This window comes from Telopea speciosissima, chromosome 2 (genome assembly GCF_018873765.1).
Source record: "Telopea speciosissima isolate NSW1024214 ecotype Mountain lineage chromosome 2, Tspe_v1, whole genome shotgun sequence".
Taxonomy (NCBI): Eukaryota; Viridiplantae; Streptophyta; class Magnoliopsida; order Proteales; family Proteaceae; genus Telopea; species Telopea speciosissima.
Genome location: NC_057917.1, coordinates 82,401,875 through 82,421,813, shown reverse-complemented (window position 1 = coordinate 82,421,813; position 19,939 = coordinate 82,401,875). Strand labels below are relative to the sequence as shown.

Genomic DNA, 19,939 nt, shown 5'->3' with positions numbered 1-19,939 from the left:
AAAGTTTGATGTAGATGAGGCCCTTGATAATCCTATTAAGATTAGAGCCTTTAAAATCCTCAATGGATACAAGTCATTCGTACAAACTGTTGCAGCTCAGATGTTAGGAGATATGGGCTGAATATTCTCTTGTGGGTGGCTATCTACTAAATCTTTTAAACCAAATGGGAGGGAAAAAAAACGTTTGCCTTGCGCTATAAGGAAACTCAACTTACATTCTTAATTTCATTCTATTTTTGGTATGAAAGAGTAAATGTGCTTTGTTGTAAGAAACGACAATTCACATCTTAAATTCGTTCTATTTTTGGGACGGTAGAGTAAATTCCATTCAATACATAGTACACATTCACAGGCTATTTATACAATTGTCACTTGCTTGGACCACTGGACTGTTAAGGTTTTGGGTTTTCACCGATCATGGTTGGGCTAAAGGATCCAAAGATTATAACTATTTTTGTTTTCTTAATGACATATTTGGTGTTGGGCAAGAGTACAGCCAAAGGAGGTAGAAGTCTATCTAGAAAACAAGAAGATGACGATCTGGATTTGGAGTTGCAACTCAAGCTCCTTAACAAGCCAGCAGTGAAGTCCATAAAAGTATGTTCTTGCGAAGGAATAATCCCGTCCTTAAATTTTCTCTCTCTCTCTCTCTCTTTTATTTATTTCCAATTTCAAGCTGGTTGTGAAATTTTTTTGATAGATGATTCACATAGTTAAGAGATCTAAGAATGGAAGATCATAATGGTTTGGGGGTTTCAAAACTCGAAATCGAAGATTTGATTTCAAATCGGAATCGATCCCAATTACATATGACTCTTGTAACCTTCTTTTGAATTGCCATGAATGCTCTTGGATCCTCATTTTAGGCTATTTTCCTCATCTTTAGTGAATTTTTTTTTTTTGGGTAGATCCTCTTTAGTGATTAAAATAGTAAACAATAAATGAAAAATACCTCTTGTAGCAAGATCTACAAGTGTGTTGAATCATTGTTGATGTCAAATTTTGCAAGTAGCCTATCTAGTTAATTAATCTTCTTTTTATTTTTATTTTTATAGATAGTTAGACCCCATTGAGAGTTGAACTCATGACCTCTCTTAATTGTGAGGAGTTGGTCCTTGCCAACTGAGAAACCCCCTTTTTTTTCAATTCAATTAATCAAACAGTCAATTTGCTAAGTTTTGAGTGCATTTGGTTGATAAACAAAGACATAACAAAAATCTTGCGTCAATATTAGGTTTTTTTTTAAAAAAAAAAAACTTTTGCTTAAATGGATGAAACTTATGAAAATACAAACCAAAAAGAAGGTGGTTCTGTTTTTTGGTTTTTCCAATTCAACATCCCTGGTTTGGTCCGGTCTTAGACGCTCAAAGCCGAACTGAAAAAAATGTTGAGCTAGCTTGGTTCAGTGACAGCTCACAGCTGTAATGACCCGCGGCGGCCTGAACCTGATGCTTTACCATGTGGTTGGACCATGTGGCGGTGGATCCCACTTTCAAACAACAACAATGTTCTAGACTCTAGAGTAGCGTTTGTAGTTTGTAGTTTGTAATTTGTAGTGGGGTGGTGGTAAGCTTGAGCTTATCGTGAGCTTGATAGCAAAACAGTTTCCATCGGGGAAGACAAGCAGAACCGATAACAGGAGTTTAAATAGTAGATAGATCAGTCGGATGGTTAGCTTCTCTAAACGCAAATCTTACAAATATTTGCTGTGCAGACTAAATATGGAGATATTTATGATTGCGTGGATATCAAGAAGCAACCAGCATTCGATCACCCCTTACTCAGAAATCATACCATTCAGGTATCATGTTTGATTCTCTTATATATAATCCATTGCCATTTCTATTTGATTCATCAAATTAGATATCTTCGATCATTCATTACTTAGATATTCCTCTGAAATAATATGTCTTCTTGGTTGGTTCATGAAATCTCCCTTACAATGTATGTGTATTTAATTAGGGCATCCTTAATTGCTTCTAAAATTTGAGGGTTTTTGTTAGAGAAATAATACCTAAAAGACTAAAAGTTTTGGTGGATGTTGTGCTTGCTATTACTACTACTCCATGGACAATTGGAAGGTGGTTGGAGAGGATTATAAACTACAGATGTTAGTGCCCAATGTGACATGTTCTCCTTGAGGCCGACTCTCTGGCAGATTGCCTCACGAGGAGTGCTTATGATTGCTTTAATTTCATTTTTCTGGTCGGTGATGCTTTGCGTATTCGTTTCTAGACAGTTTGTTTTTTTAGGACAGGTTAGGTTTGGTGCTTTCAGAGCCAATTAATTCATGTATTCTGGGATCGGTTTTTATGCTAGTTTTCCTTGGTGCTGGGTTTTGGAATTACACTGGATATGCCCTGTGTAGTGCTCTATTCATTTGGATTCACCAATAAAGTTTAGAATAAAAGTTAGAATCATGAGAACAGAATCTGATGGTAGTCTCAAACTTCTGCATTTGGGGCATGTGTAATATTTACCATCTCAATTTGAGGCTTTGTTCAAAACTTAGCCCCAAATCTTGCTGTAGATGCGTGTTAAATGGGTTAATTTGGCACACATGTAGATCTCTATATTTGCTCATCATCTCTGGTTACTAAAACTGATTCACTTGATTTCCAAGGGCTGCAGTATTCCAATTTCTTGCTTTGCATGGTTTGATGATGCTGAAACAGCAGAGAGGAGTTTGTGAACCACATCCTCTCGCATATGAGTTCTGGTATAGGGCCCTTTGATTCATCATCTTAGTTTGGCTAACTCCCATAGGGACTTGCCAGCTTGTCTAATTCTCTCACCTTGCTGGTATCAATCCAACAAAAGATAAGGAAATGTGGTGTCTTTCATCCTGGTGGCTGTTTTGTGGAGTTTTGGTTGGATATTAAATGGATTCAGAATTTGAGGAATATATCTAAGTGGCATAATTGTTGTCTATTGGGTGCCAATGTTTAAGATCCTATATCTGTTTAGTTTTGGTTTGCATACTAATTAGTGCCTCAGGATGCTCTCTTCTTTCTGAAGGTCCTTCTGTAGTATAGTGGGGTGTGTTGTACATTTTGATTAGGAGTTTCTTTCTCCCATCTTAAAGCACATCTTATAGAATTTGGGTGGCAGCATTTTCAACATTACAAGCTTCTTCATAATTGTATTTTCTCAATTAGGTCAATAAAGGGAAGTTGCTTTGATACTAGGAATATTCTTTGCTCTTCTGTAAGTAAGCATAATATTCCATGAAACTTCTAGGGTTGTGGTTGGTGGCTTTTTAAGTTGAATCTCGGATCTTGCTATACTGGGATTCCTTGTTGCTATTAAGGGGGAAAAGGATTCAAGAAAAAGAATCAATTTAGTCCCGGGGATTGCCTGGATGCTGAAAAAGGTAGTTGACTAGATCAGAATCACAAGCAAGCTTCAGTAAGGCAGAAGCTTTCATTAAATACGATTTATTTTGGTAACTTCAATGTTGAATTGGTGTTAACCACCAAAAATTTTACTTTACATTGTTGTTTTCATGCTTATGTTTTGACATCTCAACAACCAATGAAGTTATGTATTTAATCTTACATAATTTTCTTATGTGAACTGAGCTATGTTTACAGATGGAACCCAGTTCCTTTCCAGTAGGGTTGATTAACAAAGAATTATTGGAATCCAAACCTTCAAAAATCAGAGTCAAGAGTAATAGGTGTCCACCACGGACAATCTTAATACGGAGAACTCAAAAGAAGGATATAATAAGGGCCAAATCTCAAGTAAGAAGATATCCCAGATATACCCATCAGCTCACAGCAAAAAATCCTGGGTATCATGTAAGTCATGCTTTATTGTATTATTTCCATTTGATTTTTTTATTTAATTTCTTAGATTGATATTTTATGATAGTTCATTGAAACATTTCACAGTTAACATTCTTATCTTTATGTTTGTAATTAACACTTAAAAGTTTCAACCCAAAAAAAATTAACACTTAAAAGTGAGATACATTGCAATTGCATTTTATTTGAATCTTGAGAATAAAGCTGCTAGAAACCAGACTACTTTTACATTGAATCAAGTAATCTCGATCAGTCTCATGGAGTTTTCATCTCCCAGGTTAATAGCAATGATCAAAGTTGAAAACTCACCTCCACTCAAACTAGTGGATTTTAAACTCTAATTGAGTGCTTGAGTTATCAATATGGTTGGAATCTAAATTGACAACTAAGGCCAATGTAATCATTATTTAACAAGCATCTAAGATGCAAATTTAGCCTTTGAATAATTTACAAAATTAATTTGATGGTTAGCATTGTCTCATGATCTTATTTATATTGGTTGCATTATGATCCAGGCTGGGGTTGCTACTTGTGGGTAATGGGCCCTATTAAGGGAAAATAGAAAAAATCGGAGGAGAAAAGAAAAGTTTCATAGGGAATAGGTTGCGGAAGAAGCATCATAGTGAAGAGAGAAAAAATAAGGCTCGTAAAAAAAAAAAAGGATCTCAGATCTTGATTCTAAAATTGATGCTGGAAGAAAGAAAGAGAAAATATATGGGAGAAGAAATGAGAACAACTAATTGTAAATGAGGGAAGAGCAAACAGTAGATCAAAGAAGGGACAAAAGTGATTAGCACAAGGGGGTGTAGAGAGAGAGAGAGTAGAAAATACCCCAAACAAATCCAATCCCGTCCCCATGATGCTTCCATGCATGCCCTCACTGGCCACCGTGCATGTGCAGGTCCTAGAGGCCCAGGTAACTTTTTCTTCATCCCCCGCCAAAAAAAAAAAAAAAGACTCATTAAGCCTTGATTAAATAAATATGGACAAGTACTGTGAGTCTGTGACCACTTCTTACTCACTTTCATTTTTTCTAGTTAATCATTGATTGAGGTTGACTCAGCATTTATGTATTCCTTTTTAATGTTAGATGTTTTGCAAGTTGTCTCTCCTTTAGTGTGGGACCTTCTTATTTTTATAATTGGGATCCACTACAAATGACTACTGTGTGAGTGCATGCACACACACCACCTACCACCCAAAAAAAAAAAATGGGAACCTGATTTTGTCCCTAGCCATGGATATTCGCACATGTCCTCAGACATACATATTAGACTTTCTGTTTATTATTGAACCCCCATTCCAATGGAGAGCAAGCTGAGCCAATGAGTTGCCAGATGCTTTGGCTAAGGGCATAGCTTTCCAACCATTCTTTTATGTTTCAATATAATTTTTTTCAGGTGGTGTGATGGCATTTGACGCTCTTGGACTACTACTACTTAATTATTCATTTAGTCTTTAAATGCAATGGTCAAGCTGCAGTGTTTTACCCTTGTGATATTTTATTGGTTGTGTTTAATAATTAAGTAATGAAACTTTTAAATTTATTGGTTTAGCCATAAAATGATTAAATTATTGACTTATAAATTATCTCCTTTTCAGTTTGCAACATTTCAAATAGGAAATTCATATATTAAGTCTTATGGCAGTCGTGTACACTTAGGCATAGATCAACCAGAGGTTTTTTTCGATCAACCAATTCAGTGGAGCAGTGTTATGGGTTGAAAATGGGCCTATAGATCAACTCAACAGTATTCAACTTGGATGGATGGTAAGTTATCTTGATAAGCACATTTACATATGATATGTCAGTGTTCTCACATTTTTTTTCCCTTTTAAAATGAAGATCATCAGTAGAGGTGCAAGTTTGGTCCTGTCGGCTCGCCCTGAGCCCGAATAGGGCCTGGGCTGAGATAAGCTGACCCTGAGGGCAGGTCAGGGCTTGGAATATCTGGCCCAGACCGGGTCGGGTCAGGATTGAGGCCTTGGGCTGAGCCCGGACTTATCTTCTTCTTCTTCCTCTTCTTTCAAGATTTTGTTACTAATACATCATACAAACAATCAAGATATGGAAGAACATAGTTGGGTAAGAATTCAGTCTTTTAATACCCATTTTGCCTTATATGTTAGACATAGAAAATATCAACACCAATCGGTCATGTCTAAGTAATCTCCCAGTGAAAGAACAATCATGATCATTAAATTTTGACGGTTATCCAATTATTATTGGAGGTCTCTTAGCCAATTGGAATGGCGATGCATCTTGGGAATTATGAACAGTATTCCCAACATTAGAAAAGAACAAAATAACAACTGAGCAATGATAGAGACAAGGAAGATGGGGATAATGGAATTAGGACAGAACCTAGCCCTCACATCTCCCTTCCCCCTCCCCATGGTCAGGGCCAATCAGGGTCAGCCCAGCCAGACCCCGAGAGCGGGTCAGGGACGGGCCAGGCCTGACCCAACTAAGGGGACTTAGGGTTGGGATGGGGTTTTAAAAAGCCTGGCCTAATCCAACCCTGTTGCAGCCCTAATCATCAGTCAGTCAATCTCCTATCATTTTCTACGTATTTATCTTTTTTTCATCACTTTAGTCAAAGCCCAAAACTGCTTCACCTATTCAGTTATACTTATCAGCTCAAGGGGAAAAAGTTGGAAATAGTTTTACATGTTCATATTATACGGTATAACTTATAATACCCCTCTCTCTCTTCACTGGCTATGCTTGATTGGTTCCTACCTCTAAGCAAATGAATCCCAACTGTTGTTGGCTTTTTGTAACGAAAGCTTCCCAAAAAATGCTAATGTCATGGGAAAATGACCTATTACTATTGGATTTGTGATGCTCCTACTTCAAGACTAGTGATGCTAGCAAGACCCAAACTCTCCTAATGATTGAACGATGCCCTAATTTTGTAAATAGTCTTCTTTCTAATTATGAGCCGAGTGCCATTTCGATTAAATGATGCTTGTGGTCAGCGCATAGGATTCCTACGGTCCACAATTCGATCAATAGTTATACTCGTCTGAAGAAAGTTTTAATAATTCTAATTTTCAATTTTTTGGGCTTTTAGGTAAATCCAAAGTTATTTGGTGATAACAGAACTCGGAGTTTTTCTTATCGGACGGTAAGTTTGAAACCTGTATTGATGTGCAAAACCTTATTGACTATTATTCTAGATATCGATCGATCACTTGTTTATGTTTCCTTTGTATTATGGAGCAGGCAGATGGATTTCACAAGACAGGTTGCTTTAATCTACTATGCCCAGGTTTCGTACAAGTCAGCCGTAAACAGGCCTTCGGTACTCCCTATATGAAAATTCCCATCCATGGAGGAGTGCAATATGAGGATGATTTTCTTCTGTTCAAGGTACAAAATTATAATCTTTCGTTGCGCCCTCCTTGTGATTTTACAAGTTAATCTTAAGGCCTCCCTTTTATTTTTATTTTAGGGATCCATCATCCATGAAATATGAAAGTTTTTCAATATTTGAGCATTATGCCTGGTAAACATTGCTTTATTGTATTGTGGATAACTTTCACCAAGTTGATCACACATTCAAGCTCTTTCTTTCTTATATATCTTTGGTAACTATCCAATGCAAACCCCTAGATACCTTCACTGGATACTACGACTTAATAGTAAATCCTATTCAAATGATCTTTGCCAATTTAGTACACGAGCGAGCGTCTCTCAATCTTAAAATAATGATATTTTTTCTTCGGATGTCCATATTCAAATTGAGAGAGAGGTGCATGCATTGTTGACTTGTATGTCCATTTCTTTTTTAGCTTTTGATCATCATAGTACTTATTACAGACCTCCTAGTCCTTTCTTTGGGGCTACTTTTTGAAGATCAGAACTTGTCTGTGATAAAGATATAAAACTAACTTAGCCACGTGTATCTCCAACTTGTATTTGTTAGTATTCTGTTTAAGATTCCACCACCTGTACCTTGTATATATATGAGACATTGAGTAATAATAATAAGAGATCATTTCATAACAATGGTCTATGGGTTCTTAAGTTACCTTTTTAGAGACACCATGATACTTAGATTTTGCAAGAAAGTTTTAGCCAATTTATTGCTAGGGTATCAGTGAATTGGTGAGCGATTTTATGCTTAAGCCTATAATAGGAAGGATTTGAAATAGTTTTCTAGCCTTTGTGTTAGGCATGGTCCTATAGGATTGGATTTGGATTTTTGTGTTAGAAGAGTTTTTTAAACAGATCGAGTGAAATTCAAGATACAAAAGATCTGATTAATTCTTTGGGCGCATTTGGACCTGTACCAGTGATGGTTTTTGTACCAGATCCATTTTTCAGGTCTACCATCCCTCATTCCCACCCCAATAGAACTTGTCCTTTTAAATAAATATGGAAAATTCAAGCGCTCCGAAAAATAAGGCCCTAGCTAATTGGGGAAGTGAACCATGAAAGGTTCGACACTGGTGAGGTTTTTTTTTCTTCCTTCCTTTCTTTCTAAAGCTCTAAATTAAGGCATAGTTAGTGGCTTCCTTTGATCAAATCTGAAATTCCCCGCTAGGATAAACAAGTGAAGTCGCCAATTACAGTCCATGGCCCATTAATAGAAGAAGCAATTGATTCAAGGGTCTACCATAACCCTATTCTAGCTACCCTTGCTCCTAGGATGTTGACAACCATATGAATAAATTGAGGATGATCCATAAGCTAGCTGGACATTAACCATGACCAAGGCTAAATAATATGAAAATTAGTTGTGAAAATTTGAAAACATTATTTAGCAATTTCCTTAAACTTTCTTCTTCTTTTCTTCCAATAAAATAGTTCTCAAATTATTAAAAAAAATGTAGAAGTGCTTTTTAATTAATTTATTTTTTGATAAATATGTTGTAGAGCTAATTTTAATACTTAGTTTGTATAATTTTATTGTTTTGGTTTTCCTTTTGGGTGCTTGTATTGAATGCCTTAGACATGGAGTTCACCATGTGATACTGGTATTCTTTTCCTTCTTGTTGCAAGTCCATGCTCTGTTCTAGTTCCTTTGAGTCTTGAGATTGTTGCCTCTTTATTGTTTACCGTAATTTTCATTCTAAATTTTATGGTAACAATAATAAAATTCCATTATTATTTTTTGATCTTGAGATTTATGCCTATTTACTTTGTCCCAAAATTTCCATTGGTAATAATTCCATTGATCTTTAATACAATAAAATAGTTCTGGAAAAAAAATAGCAGTGCATTTTTTTTTAGATAGAGATGTGGTGTTGCTATTGTAATTCTTTATTAGATTGTCTTGGTTTTGCATTTTTTTGGTGTTGTATAGTTCCTTGATATGGTAGTTGGTCCCATTATATTGGGAATGTGGTTAGTCAGTAGTCTAAAATCTAGCCCTTTCTTTCCTTCCTTGCTATAAGTAGATATTGACATATTGTATCATACTTGTTAGTCCTTACATCCTGCAAAGACTATCTTGTTTGAGGAAAACCCACATTCAAGGAGATTGTTATCATGTATTGACGACCGACCCACTAATTCAGACCCATTTTCCAGTATTTCCCGCTTGGTTTGGCCTACATAACCAAGAGAAACCTTAAGCAATCATAAGTAAATGTTAGATTATTAAATAGGGGCATTAGGAGAAGTTCAAAAAAGTTGCTTTTACAATGTATAAGCAGTTTGGGACAATGAAAATCCTCAAACAAGGCTATCCTTGTGGGATGGAAAGAGTGATTCTTTTTAATCTTGAGATTCCTGTCTATTTATAATTTCTCAAAATTTCCATTCTACATTTCCATAGTAGTTCTGCTAGTACTCTGTTTCAATTTTGTAAGTAGTCTCCTCCGTATCTTGTAAACTTGTTCTATTTACTTATTCTTCTTACATGGTAGGATCCAAAATCTGGAAATTGGTGGTATACTACGACTTATGATGGAAGACAGGAGCCTGTCGGATATTGGCCATCATCCTTATTCACAACCTTAAGAGACTCTGCATCTATGATAGCATCTGGTGGGGAGGTCTATAGCCCTACAAGTGAAAGTAGCCCTCAGATGGGAAACGGCCATTTACCAACAATACCAGTCGACACTGAATCGACAGCTTATGCCAGAATGTTACAATTCGTGGATGAGAATTTTTCCCTAGTGGATCCACCTGCTTCTTTATTGGGGTTTCATATGGATAGTCCTACATGCTATGAGGTGGAATCAGTAGTTTCTCAACAAAAAGATTGGATAAATTCGATCTTATTTGGAGGACCAGGTGGTGTATGTGGAATTTGACATACCATTAATAAGTTTTTAAGTCTTTATCGTTGAACTGATAATATGCTCAAATGTTTCTAGGATTGATGTTTCTTGTATGAGATGATATGTTTGGATAAGCTTTAGTGTGATCGCTGATTTTCAAATTTGAGGCTTTCGGTAGGGTCCAACTTATAAAGGACTTTCCACTCATCTCATTGGGTGTGTTCGAACAAAAAATGAGCATATTACATGTGTACAAAGAATAGCTACAATTGTGAAACGTTACAAAGATGCCACTAACCTTTAATATATGGTAGAGGTTCTGATATTTGATATTTTTGCAATTTTGTATAACTTTGAATCATGTTTTAACTCTTATTAGACACGTATTTTGAAGTGAAATTAGACTGATTAGAAAGGTGTGGCATCTTGTACAAACCTGGTCCCATCCATGTGAAGCATTCCCCCATCACATGGCTACGTTGTGAAAATTATAGCTTCCCACTTTCTATTGCATTGTAGTTAAAAGTGATTTTTGATCATTCTATAGAATGTTTTTTTTTTGGACATGTAATATCACTTTATTGGAAAGAAAGAGAAAACTAAATGATACGGTACGTGTTTAATATGTTTTTTAATATGGTTATTTTGTAAAAGTTTGGGAGTAAAAATACAGGTTTATCCTAGTAAAAATCAAGGAGCAAATTAATTTTTTTACAACTAAATTCTAATCTCTCATGTCTTTATGAACACTTAAAACCAATATGGTTTTTTAATTTGAAATCATTTCTCCATCTAATATTAATTATGTTTAATCATGTCTATCAAAACAAATGTTGATAGGTAATCCATCAACCACAATTTATCATAGCAAATAAGTTAAAATAATAATAATAATAAATAGACAACCATTTAATAAATCAAAATATCATCATTGAAATTATCTCATCAAACAAGAAAATCCACAATATATATATATATGGACTAGAACTGGACTCTTCGAGGTTGATCAGAGAACCAAAGTGCTTTCCTTGGATTTGATGGGTATGGACTAGAATTGAACTCTTCGAGATTGATTAGAGAACCAAAGTGCTTTCCCTGATTGTGAGAGTATATGTTTATTACGCTAAGGTTTGCTAGAACTAGAGTCTTCGGGGGTTCAGGTTTGGGGGTTTTCTCATGGGTGTTTGGGCCTTTAGGTTTTTATTTTTTATTTTTTTGAAAAAAAATTAAAACTCATAAATCTGTATTAATATGCGACTAATATGACAATTAATATGCGTCTAGTATGGCATGTCCTCAAAGGCGTGTATAAAATACGATTAATTGATAAAATACAATAACAATTGACATTGATTCATACGGTTGGATACGTGTATTAATATGACAATTAATATGCAAACTTACTAACTATGGGTACGAACAAGGACGGCATTAATGGCTTCATCATCGTCTTCTGTGGAAATCAACAATTCGATAGTGAACGGTATGTCTTGTTCCTATATTGTTTAATATCTATGATTCAATTATGCTAGATAAGATCTTGTTAATGTGTATAGAAGGGAATTACATCCCTATAACATGTCGTTGCTTGGCTACGTGGCCCCTACGCCAGTGCACGGGCCGATGATAGCACACAAACAGGCATCGACCCCATGGGGTAGGGTGGTCATTTTGCCACCCCTTGTTTGGGGTGCATCCAGGAAGGTATCGGGGTCCTCTATTGTTGAGCTGCCCCTACTGCCGTGTGCATCCCAGACACAGCGAAGCTGTGAAAAGACCGCCCTACCCTTGCCTGAGCGGGGGTAAGACGACCTTTACTGTCTTGCTGTGTCTAGGGCGCACGGTAGTAGGGGCAGCTTGGAAGTAGAGGATCCGGATCCTCCGAGAAGGGATCTTTTTCCCTAAAATTTAATGTTTCCTTCCTTTTATTTCCCTTGCAATCGAGTCTGGGGAAATAGTACCGCATTAATTTTTCACGGGGCAATTACTATCACTTCCTTACACTTAGCTTGTATTTACTAAAATTCTCATACCTTAAACTTCTTTTCTGATACTCCCCTGCTTTAAACTTTTACGTTTCCTTCTCCCCTTATGTTTTTAAATACGTAAATTACCCTTCCTTTTCACCCGGTAACTTGCTAATCCATTTTCTTCTCCCCCCCTCCTCACTCTACAACTCTGATATCCCCCCCCCCTCTTCTTCCGTGGGCTGGAAATTTAAGCAAAAGTCATTGTGTTGACTGCCCGATCTATAAACTAAGATCACAAAATTAAGGATTCAACTGTAACCCAACCCTGAAACCCATGAAAAATTGGGTTTAAGCCCAATCAGATCTGGGTTATCCAGGCCCAAAAGCGAAGCTTTCTTCCATAACCAAATCTAATTCCCATGAAGAAGGCTCCATTTGGTTGCAAGGGGAATTAATGGGAAGGAAAGGAAAATTTTTAAACAAGAAAAAGAAACTTTTGTAATCATTATCCTATGTAATTTTACAAATTACTTAATTTTCTTACCATATACAGTAAAAATACATTTTACATTTTAAACCAAAGGGAATTTTTTTTTTTCCGGTAAAGTAAACCAAAGGGAATTGAATGCAAAGTAAAGTGGAATTCAATAACCAAATATGGAATAATTTAGAACTATTGATATTGTCACATAATGTCACATGGGGTAATAATTACAAAAATTCTTTTTTTAAGTATAAAAATTTTCATTCCCTTCCCTTTAATACCCCTTGTAACCAAAGCCCAAGTAAACTTAGGAGAGTTCTTAGAAACTCTTCGACTTCTTTTCTTACTGGATCTCGAGAGTGAACGACTGAAATTCTTGTATTACGAAGAAGGAAAATGAGAAAGTTAATTAAAATCGAACGATCGATCATCAATACATACCTATCAAGTCGATTTTTAATGGCAGACAAGAGCTCATTATTATCTTGTTCGTTGGTTGCAAGAGCTTCTTGAACAAGAAGTTCACGAGCTTTATGATCCAATTAACGAACATCGATCATCTCTGCTTTCTCCTCCTCATCTGAATCGCTAGAGATATGTCGTGTCAGGAACTCCAAATTCCTACGCTTCTTCTGAGACGGTGACCTCTCTACTATACTTAGTCATTCGGAGCAGCCATGACTACTTTTACTGTTTACTTGATTTGCTGCTCGATCACTTTGGTTGATGTTATATATAGTTTCGAATACAAGCTTCGCCACGTATGATCGAACGAACGAACCTGTTTGATATTTTGATCTGTAAGGGTAGGTCATCGGGATATCAGGATTCTCTTCTGCTTCCATCATCGGGATATCAGAATTGGAGGGAGAGGAAGGGGGAAGAAGAGAACGGATTAGCAGGTTACGGGTGAAAAGGTAGGGCCGCAACAATTACTACCACTCCCCAACACTTAGCTTATATTTACTAAAACTCCAATTTGGATCCTCTACTGTCGAGCTGCCCGGCAAGACCATGCTGCCCAGACACGGTGCTGTGCGTAATGTCTGCCTTACCCCTGCCCAAATGCCTTGCCCGAGTAGGGGTAAGGCGGTCTTTGCACGCAACACCGTGTCTGGGTAGCATGGTCCTGCTAGGCAGCTCGGCAATAGAGGATCTGGATCCTTTTAAATACCTAGATTGCCCTTCCTTTTCACTAACCTCCTAATCTATTTATCCATTCATAGTGAGTGACTCACAAGTTGCTTTTATCGAACCAATACCGAATCAAGCTCTTCAACAATCCTCCCACTAATGAAGTAGTTCTTCCAAGACCATTAAAGGTTGGACTTGGAAAAACTCTGCCAGAGTCAAACTGGGCTTGAGTTTAGGTTAAAGCTCCTAGGGTTGGACTAGGATTTAGGCCTAGTCCGGCCCGTTCACACCCCTACAATGCAAGGATTTAAGTGGTTTGACAAATTGCATACGACCAAATTTTTTTTTTTTGGAGTAGAAAAGTGCTTACGACCATGACCCTGAAGAGAAGAGAGTAGTTTTTAGTAACAATGGAGAAAGGGTTACACACTCTCTATGTTTACAAAGAAATTCCTACGACCCTAATAATCCCAATTGCAACAATTTATAGAAAAACTAAAAATGTAATTTTTCCAAATTACCCTCATATAAACCCTAAAAATTGTCTTCGAGTGCCTGGTGCCCTAAACCCAACATAGACCCAGCGCTACCAGCTTTTAACTGCCATTCAGAAGCAGCTCACAAATAAGTTGAGAGAATACAAGACATCAACCCTCAACAGAATTTCAAACTCTTCTGGTGATCAACTACTACTGATACTAGCGGCTACATCCACATTCAACTTCTAAAGGCTCCGAAAAACTGGGTTGGAACACTTGAAACATCTTCTATGACATTACTACCCCATCAATTCTCATTCTCAAAACTTCTCATTAAGTACATTCTGTACGGAGTTATGATCACTCCAAGGCAGAATGCTAATAACTGAGGGTCATTATAGTCATTCTGCCTTTTATTTGTCAGTTAAATAAATTAAGAAAACTCGGAAAAAAAATTGTCAGAGAGAGCCGCACAGTCTTTGGAGCAAGTTAATCCTAGGTATTGGTATCCATATTGGAATCGTATGCGAATATGAATCAGTTGGAATCGGATTATGCCGATATCGTATGTAATTTCAAAACTAAACCATTTTTTTTTTTGTCTAATTCACCCAATCAGTATTGATATTGTATTGAAATCGAGCTTGTTCTCAGCCGATTCGATTAAGGATCGGTCTAAGGGTGAAAGCATGAGATCGAACCGCATCAATGTCTTATTAGGCAAGTTTTGGGTTGTGGTATTCGAATCGAACCGAACTACATCTGAAAATGAAAGAACCCAAAATTGACTCAAAAACAGGAACAAAATCGAATCCAAACCCATCTACCATGATAAGAAATCAATAACAACCCGAACCTCTTTTTTTTTTTATTTAAAAAAAAACAGACTTCAGATTTATTTAATTATATTTTCCAAACTACCCTCTGAGTTATAGTTTGAAGAAGGATGAGGGATGCCCTATTGTTCATACTCTCACATTTCTAGAGATGCAAATGTTGTCGCTCACACTTTAGCCTGGAAGGCCCTATCTTTGGCGAGTAAGATAGTTTAGCCACTTTCCTCTCCTTGGCTTCTTGATCTATTGTAATCTGAATGCTTTGGGTTTTTCTTGCCCTACTTTGCGATAAAGTTTTTTCTCACCCAAAAAAAAAAAAGGATGAGGGAACTTAGGGAATTTATGTTTTTAGAATTTTAATAAACTGACGTGTCATTTTCTAGGGGCTCAACAAAAGTATGGTTACAAAATCTCTATTTGTAACCTGCTTGGTTACAATCTACTTTGAAAATCTTTCTGATTTTGTGACTGAAGTCGTCACTGAACTATATAGGGTTCATGAGGTTAACAAACAAGTCTGTTGGACTGGGGAGGTTAGCATTTTCAAAGTACCCTTTAATCTTTGAGATGCTTAATTATAATGGTGATGGCACTTACCTTGTCAAAATATGTCATCGGAAGACTTGTCTAATCTTCTGAATTTCTTGGCCATGCAATGAGTGCCTAGGGAAGTAGCTATACTATACAGAGGAGAAAATCTTTTTCGTTAGTTGTTGGTGAAAGAGAGAGTGAGAGAGAGAGAGACCCATATTCCCATCCAATGGAAATTAAATTCTTGGAATGCATGGTCAGCCTCAATAAAAGTACAAAACCCCAACAAAATACAGAAAAAGACCTAACAATCCCATGCAAGTTGATCCATGGAGCTCATACTGCAATACATTCCTCCACCATAAGACATCATTGTAGACTCCACAAAGTCAAGATCGAAGTTAGAACTGTTGAATGAAGAACTGCTTTGTATGTTTTGACCACCACTCTGCACTTCATTGGTTTCAATGAACTCATCAGCTTCATATGTCTTCTGGGCTTTCTCCAGCTGTGTCTCTTCCACCAGCCTTGGAGGTTCTAAGGGTTCAACAACACCAGCATCCCACATAAGATTCTCATCTAAAAAACCAAGCTCATCAGATCCAATTATCGAAGAGGAGGATATGGGTGTGCTCTCAATCGAAGATCTACTAGCAAAACCAGATGAAACCTGAGAGTTTTGGCCTGCTTCAACAGTCCAACCAAGACTAGGAGGGTGGTTCTGGTGTTCATAGGTGGGATCAATGGTCATCATGTGAGCAGTAGCACTAGCTGCAAAAGATGGAGGAGGAGGAGGAGGAGGAGGAGGAGGAGGAGAGGGCAATAATGTGATAAAAGGTGGGTTTGTGTTTTTTGGTCCATCTCTCATATGTGAACAACTACGAACAGAGAAAATTGAAGAAATGGGTTCTTGGTAATTAATATGAAAATTATTGAAAGCATCCTGCTTGTTATTGTTGGTGGTAATACTTTGATGAGAGGAAAGGAGATTGTGAGTTTTTGGGTCCAACCCTTGTGCTATCAGCTTTTTCTTAACACATGAGTTCCAGAAATTCTTCACCTCATTATCTGTTCTCCCTGGTAGATGCTTAGCTATCTGAGCCCATCTGTTTGAAAAATATGAGAAACTGGGAATGCTAAGAAACAAATAATTTGATGATGAGTTGAAATTTTGAGAAGAAGGGTATTTCAATTCACACAAACCTGTTGCCTAGAATTCTATGGACATCAATGATGATTCTTTCTTCTAGTTCAGAAAAAGAACCCCTCTTCAAGTCTGGTCTCAGGTAGTTAATCCATCTAAGTCTGCAACTCTTTCCACACCTCTGCAATCCTACAATCTCAAACCAAATCCATTTTTAGAACTCTAGCTACAAGAAAAAACCAACAAAAAAATAAGATGAGCTGAGTCCTGATCACCTGCTAGTTTTGGAACAGAACTCCAACAACCATGGCCATAAGTGGTGATGTATTTGAGGAGTTTATCATCTTCTTCTGGAGACCATAACCCTCTCTTAACTTTCTGTTTGCTGCAGCAGTGATGACCCATTTCAAACCCACCACCTCAGCAACAGTGCAGCTTCAATTCTTTTCTTTATATATACCCTTCTTGAATATAGAATTCTTATCTAACTATAGAGCTGTTCCTCAAAATTTAACTATATGGAAAGTGTCTGCTAACAGAGAGAGAGAGAGAGAGAGAGAAAAAATGTGCTGGAATTCTAACTTAAGGTGCACTCATTAGAGGACCACTAGTAGTATCATGAGTGCTTTGATAGCTTCCAAGCCTTGTCTTCAACCGTTGCTTTCAATTTGATTACTACTCCGATCTTTAGTTTTAAATTCAGAACCAATTAGGACACAGTACATGAACCTTCCAATAGCAGCATCCCTCCATTGTAGGAAAAGGAAATCTAAATTCTACAAATACCCAAACAGACTTTCTTATTTTTCAAGGAAAATCTCAAAATCTGTTTCGATAGATTAATCAAACAATACATCTATCTTCACTTTTCCTTTCCTTTTGAGAGGAAACAAGATTCTCACATTTTTCTCGCTAATGGGGCCATGTGATGCAATCTTTTTTGTCTTGCAAAAGATGCCTCACCGTTTTCTGTTACATGACCCCATAAATGGGGGCTTCCGGGGGGGGGGGGGGGGGGGGGGGGGGGGGGGGGGGGGGGGGGGGGGGGGGGGGGGGGGGGGGGGGGGGGTGGTTGTTGTTGGGGGGGGGGGGGGGTGGGGGGGGGGGGGGGGGGGGGGGGGGGGGGGGGGGGGGGGGGGGGGGGGGGGGGGGGGGGGGGGGGGGGGGGGGGGGGGGGGGGGGGGGGGGGGGGGGGGGGGGGGGGGGGGGGGGGGGGGGGGGGGGGGGGGGGGGGTTTTGTGTTTTTTTTGGTTTGGGGGGGGGGGGGGGGGGGGGGGGGGGGGGGGGGGGGGGGGGGGGGGGGGGGGGGGGGGGGGGGGGGGGGGGGGGGGGGGGGGGGGGGGGGGGGGGGGGGGGGGGGGGGGGGTTTGGGGGGTTTTTTTTTGTGGTTGGGGGGGGGGGGGGGGGGGTTTTGGGTGGGGGGTTGTTTTTTTTTTGGGGGGGGGGGGGGGGGGGGGGGGGGGGGGGGGGGGGGGGGGGGGGGGGGGGGGGGGGGGGGGGGGGGGGGGGGGGGGGGGGGGGGGGGGGGGGGGGGGGGGGGGGGGGGGGGGGTGGGGGGGGGGGTTTGGGGGTTTTGGGGGTTGGGGGGGGGGGGTGTTGGGGTGGTGTTTGGGGGGTTTGGTTGGTTTTTGGTGGGGGGGGGGGGGGTGCGCGCCGGGGGGGGGGGGGGGGGGGGGGGGGGGGGGGGGGGGGGGGGGGGGGGGGGGGGGGGGGGGGGGGGGGGGGCGTAAAAAGAAAAAAAAAAAAAAAAAAAAAAAAAAATAAAAAAAAAAAAAAATAAAAAAAAAAAAAAAAAAGTAACACCAACTGGGGGGGGGGGGGGGGGGGGGGGGGGGGGGGGGGGGGGGGGGGGGGGGGGGGGGGGGGGGGGGGGGGGGGGGGGGGGGGGGGGGGGGGGGGGGGGCTGGGGGGGGGGGGGGGGCCCGGCGGGGGGGGGGGGGGGGGGGGGGGGGGGGGGGGGGGGGGGGTATTCTTAACCGTTTGATTTACACATTTTTCTAGTAATAAATATATAAATATGATCAGAGACCCATTTCATGGAATGCATAGATAGATAGATAGATAGTAATAGTACGTATTGGTACCAGGAAAGAGTGATTTACGTGTAGATATATATGAGGTGAACTTCATATGGAAAGGTTACTTCTTTACTTCTTTTCACTTGGGAGAAGGAATGATTATGTGGCCATTTAGAGCAACACCTAATCATTTCTTACATCTATATTCCCTCTTGTCTCCTCTTTATTCAGATCTGAGAACTACTCTCTCTCTCTCTTTTCCTATGCCAAAAACTCCAGAGTTGACGGAACGTATTAAATCAAGCCTTTTAAGGCTGGCCCAATCTAAGTGCCATACACTAAAATGGGCTCCATTAGGTACATAACACGCATACACATACACACTCTCTCTCTCTAATTTGACTCTCCTCTAGCTGTGGCCGGAGCTAGAGGATCTAGCCTAGCCAAAACATGGGTGTTTGGGTCATTTCACAGGCGAGCCCCCTATGAAATAACCAAACCTCCCTTGTTTTGGCTGGACTGGATCCTCCAACTCCCGTCATGATCGGAGGAAAGCCAGGTCCCTCTCTCTCTCTCTCTCTCTCTCTCTCAAAGACACACATGTACATATAAGAATATACTAGGTAGCTTTACGTTTTGTTTTCAGACAATATAAAAGGTCTTTTAAAAAAAATATAATAATAAAGAGATCGAAATGGGTATGTCTTCCCTTCACTCAACCGTTGCTTGGGAGTGTTAATTCCTTGGTGTCAACGTAGAGGAAGATGATTGGCTGATTGGGTGTATCTCCAGTCTATCAAACTCACCATTTCCACCCTTCCTTTCCATTGAACAATTATATATGTTTTGGGGTATCTTTGCAATAAAAACGTTTTCCTTCTGTTCTTCTACTACTTTTTCTCAAGGAAAGTATTGCAGATTTCACGTGAAAAAGCAAAGAATTAATTAGGAAAAGCTCCTAAAAGAATGCCAATTTCATTTTGGATTTAAATCATTGGACGAGGAGCCAATGGGACCAGATGAAATTCCTTTTCTAGATCGTCTACTTTTTGTATAATTTCAATTTCCTTGGTGGCAAACTAAACAGTAAAACTAACAAAATCAGCAATTACAAAAGATATATACCATTGAAAGTATCGAGTAGCAAATGAAAAGTTCCCAAGGTCATCATCCATCATAGCTGCATGACTTTAGAAGATTAACAGATCCCAGGCAATCCAAGATAATCATAGCTTCAGTGATACTTTCCTCCTGAATTAGTGATCGATACAGAAAGAGAAACCCTTCAATTCAG

At 39.2% G+C, this 19,939-nt stretch overlaps 2 protein-coding genes across 2 annotated transcripts; one reads left to right on the top strand and one right to left on the bottom strand.

Moving 5' to 3' along the window:
* The first annotated feature begins 411 nt into the window (after nucleotides 1–411).
* On the top strand, nucleotides 412–10,180 carry LOC122651230. The gene is made up of 8 exons (XM_043844535.1): nucleotides 412–597; nucleotides 1,715–1,801; nucleotides 3,594–3,803; nucleotides 5,412–5,454; nucleotides 5,486–5,580; nucleotides 6,887–6,940; nucleotides 7,039–7,185; nucleotides 9,690–10,180. The coding sequence occupies exons 1-8, from the start codon at nucleotides 418–420 to the stop codon at nucleotides 10,080–10,082; spliced, it is 1,209 nt and encodes a 402-aa protein (XP_043700470.1). The 5' UTR covers nucleotides 412–417; the 3' UTR covers nucleotides 10,083–10,180.
* Nucleotides 10,181–15,787: 5,607 nt separating this feature from the next.
* Nucleotides 15,788–17,142, bottom strand: LOC122651229 (transcription factor MYB26-like). Its single transcript, XM_043844534.1, has 3 exons — nucleotides 16,903–17,142; nucleotides 16,687–16,816; nucleotides 15,788–16,589 (listed from the first exon to the last, which is right to left on the bottom strand). The coding sequence occupies exons 1-3, from the start codon at nucleotides 17,030–17,032 to the stop codon at nucleotides 15,788–15,790; spliced, it is 1,062 nt and encodes a 353-aa protein (XP_043700469.1). The 5' UTR covers nucleotides 17,033–17,142.
* Nucleotides 17,143–19,939: the final 2,797 nt, after the last annotated feature.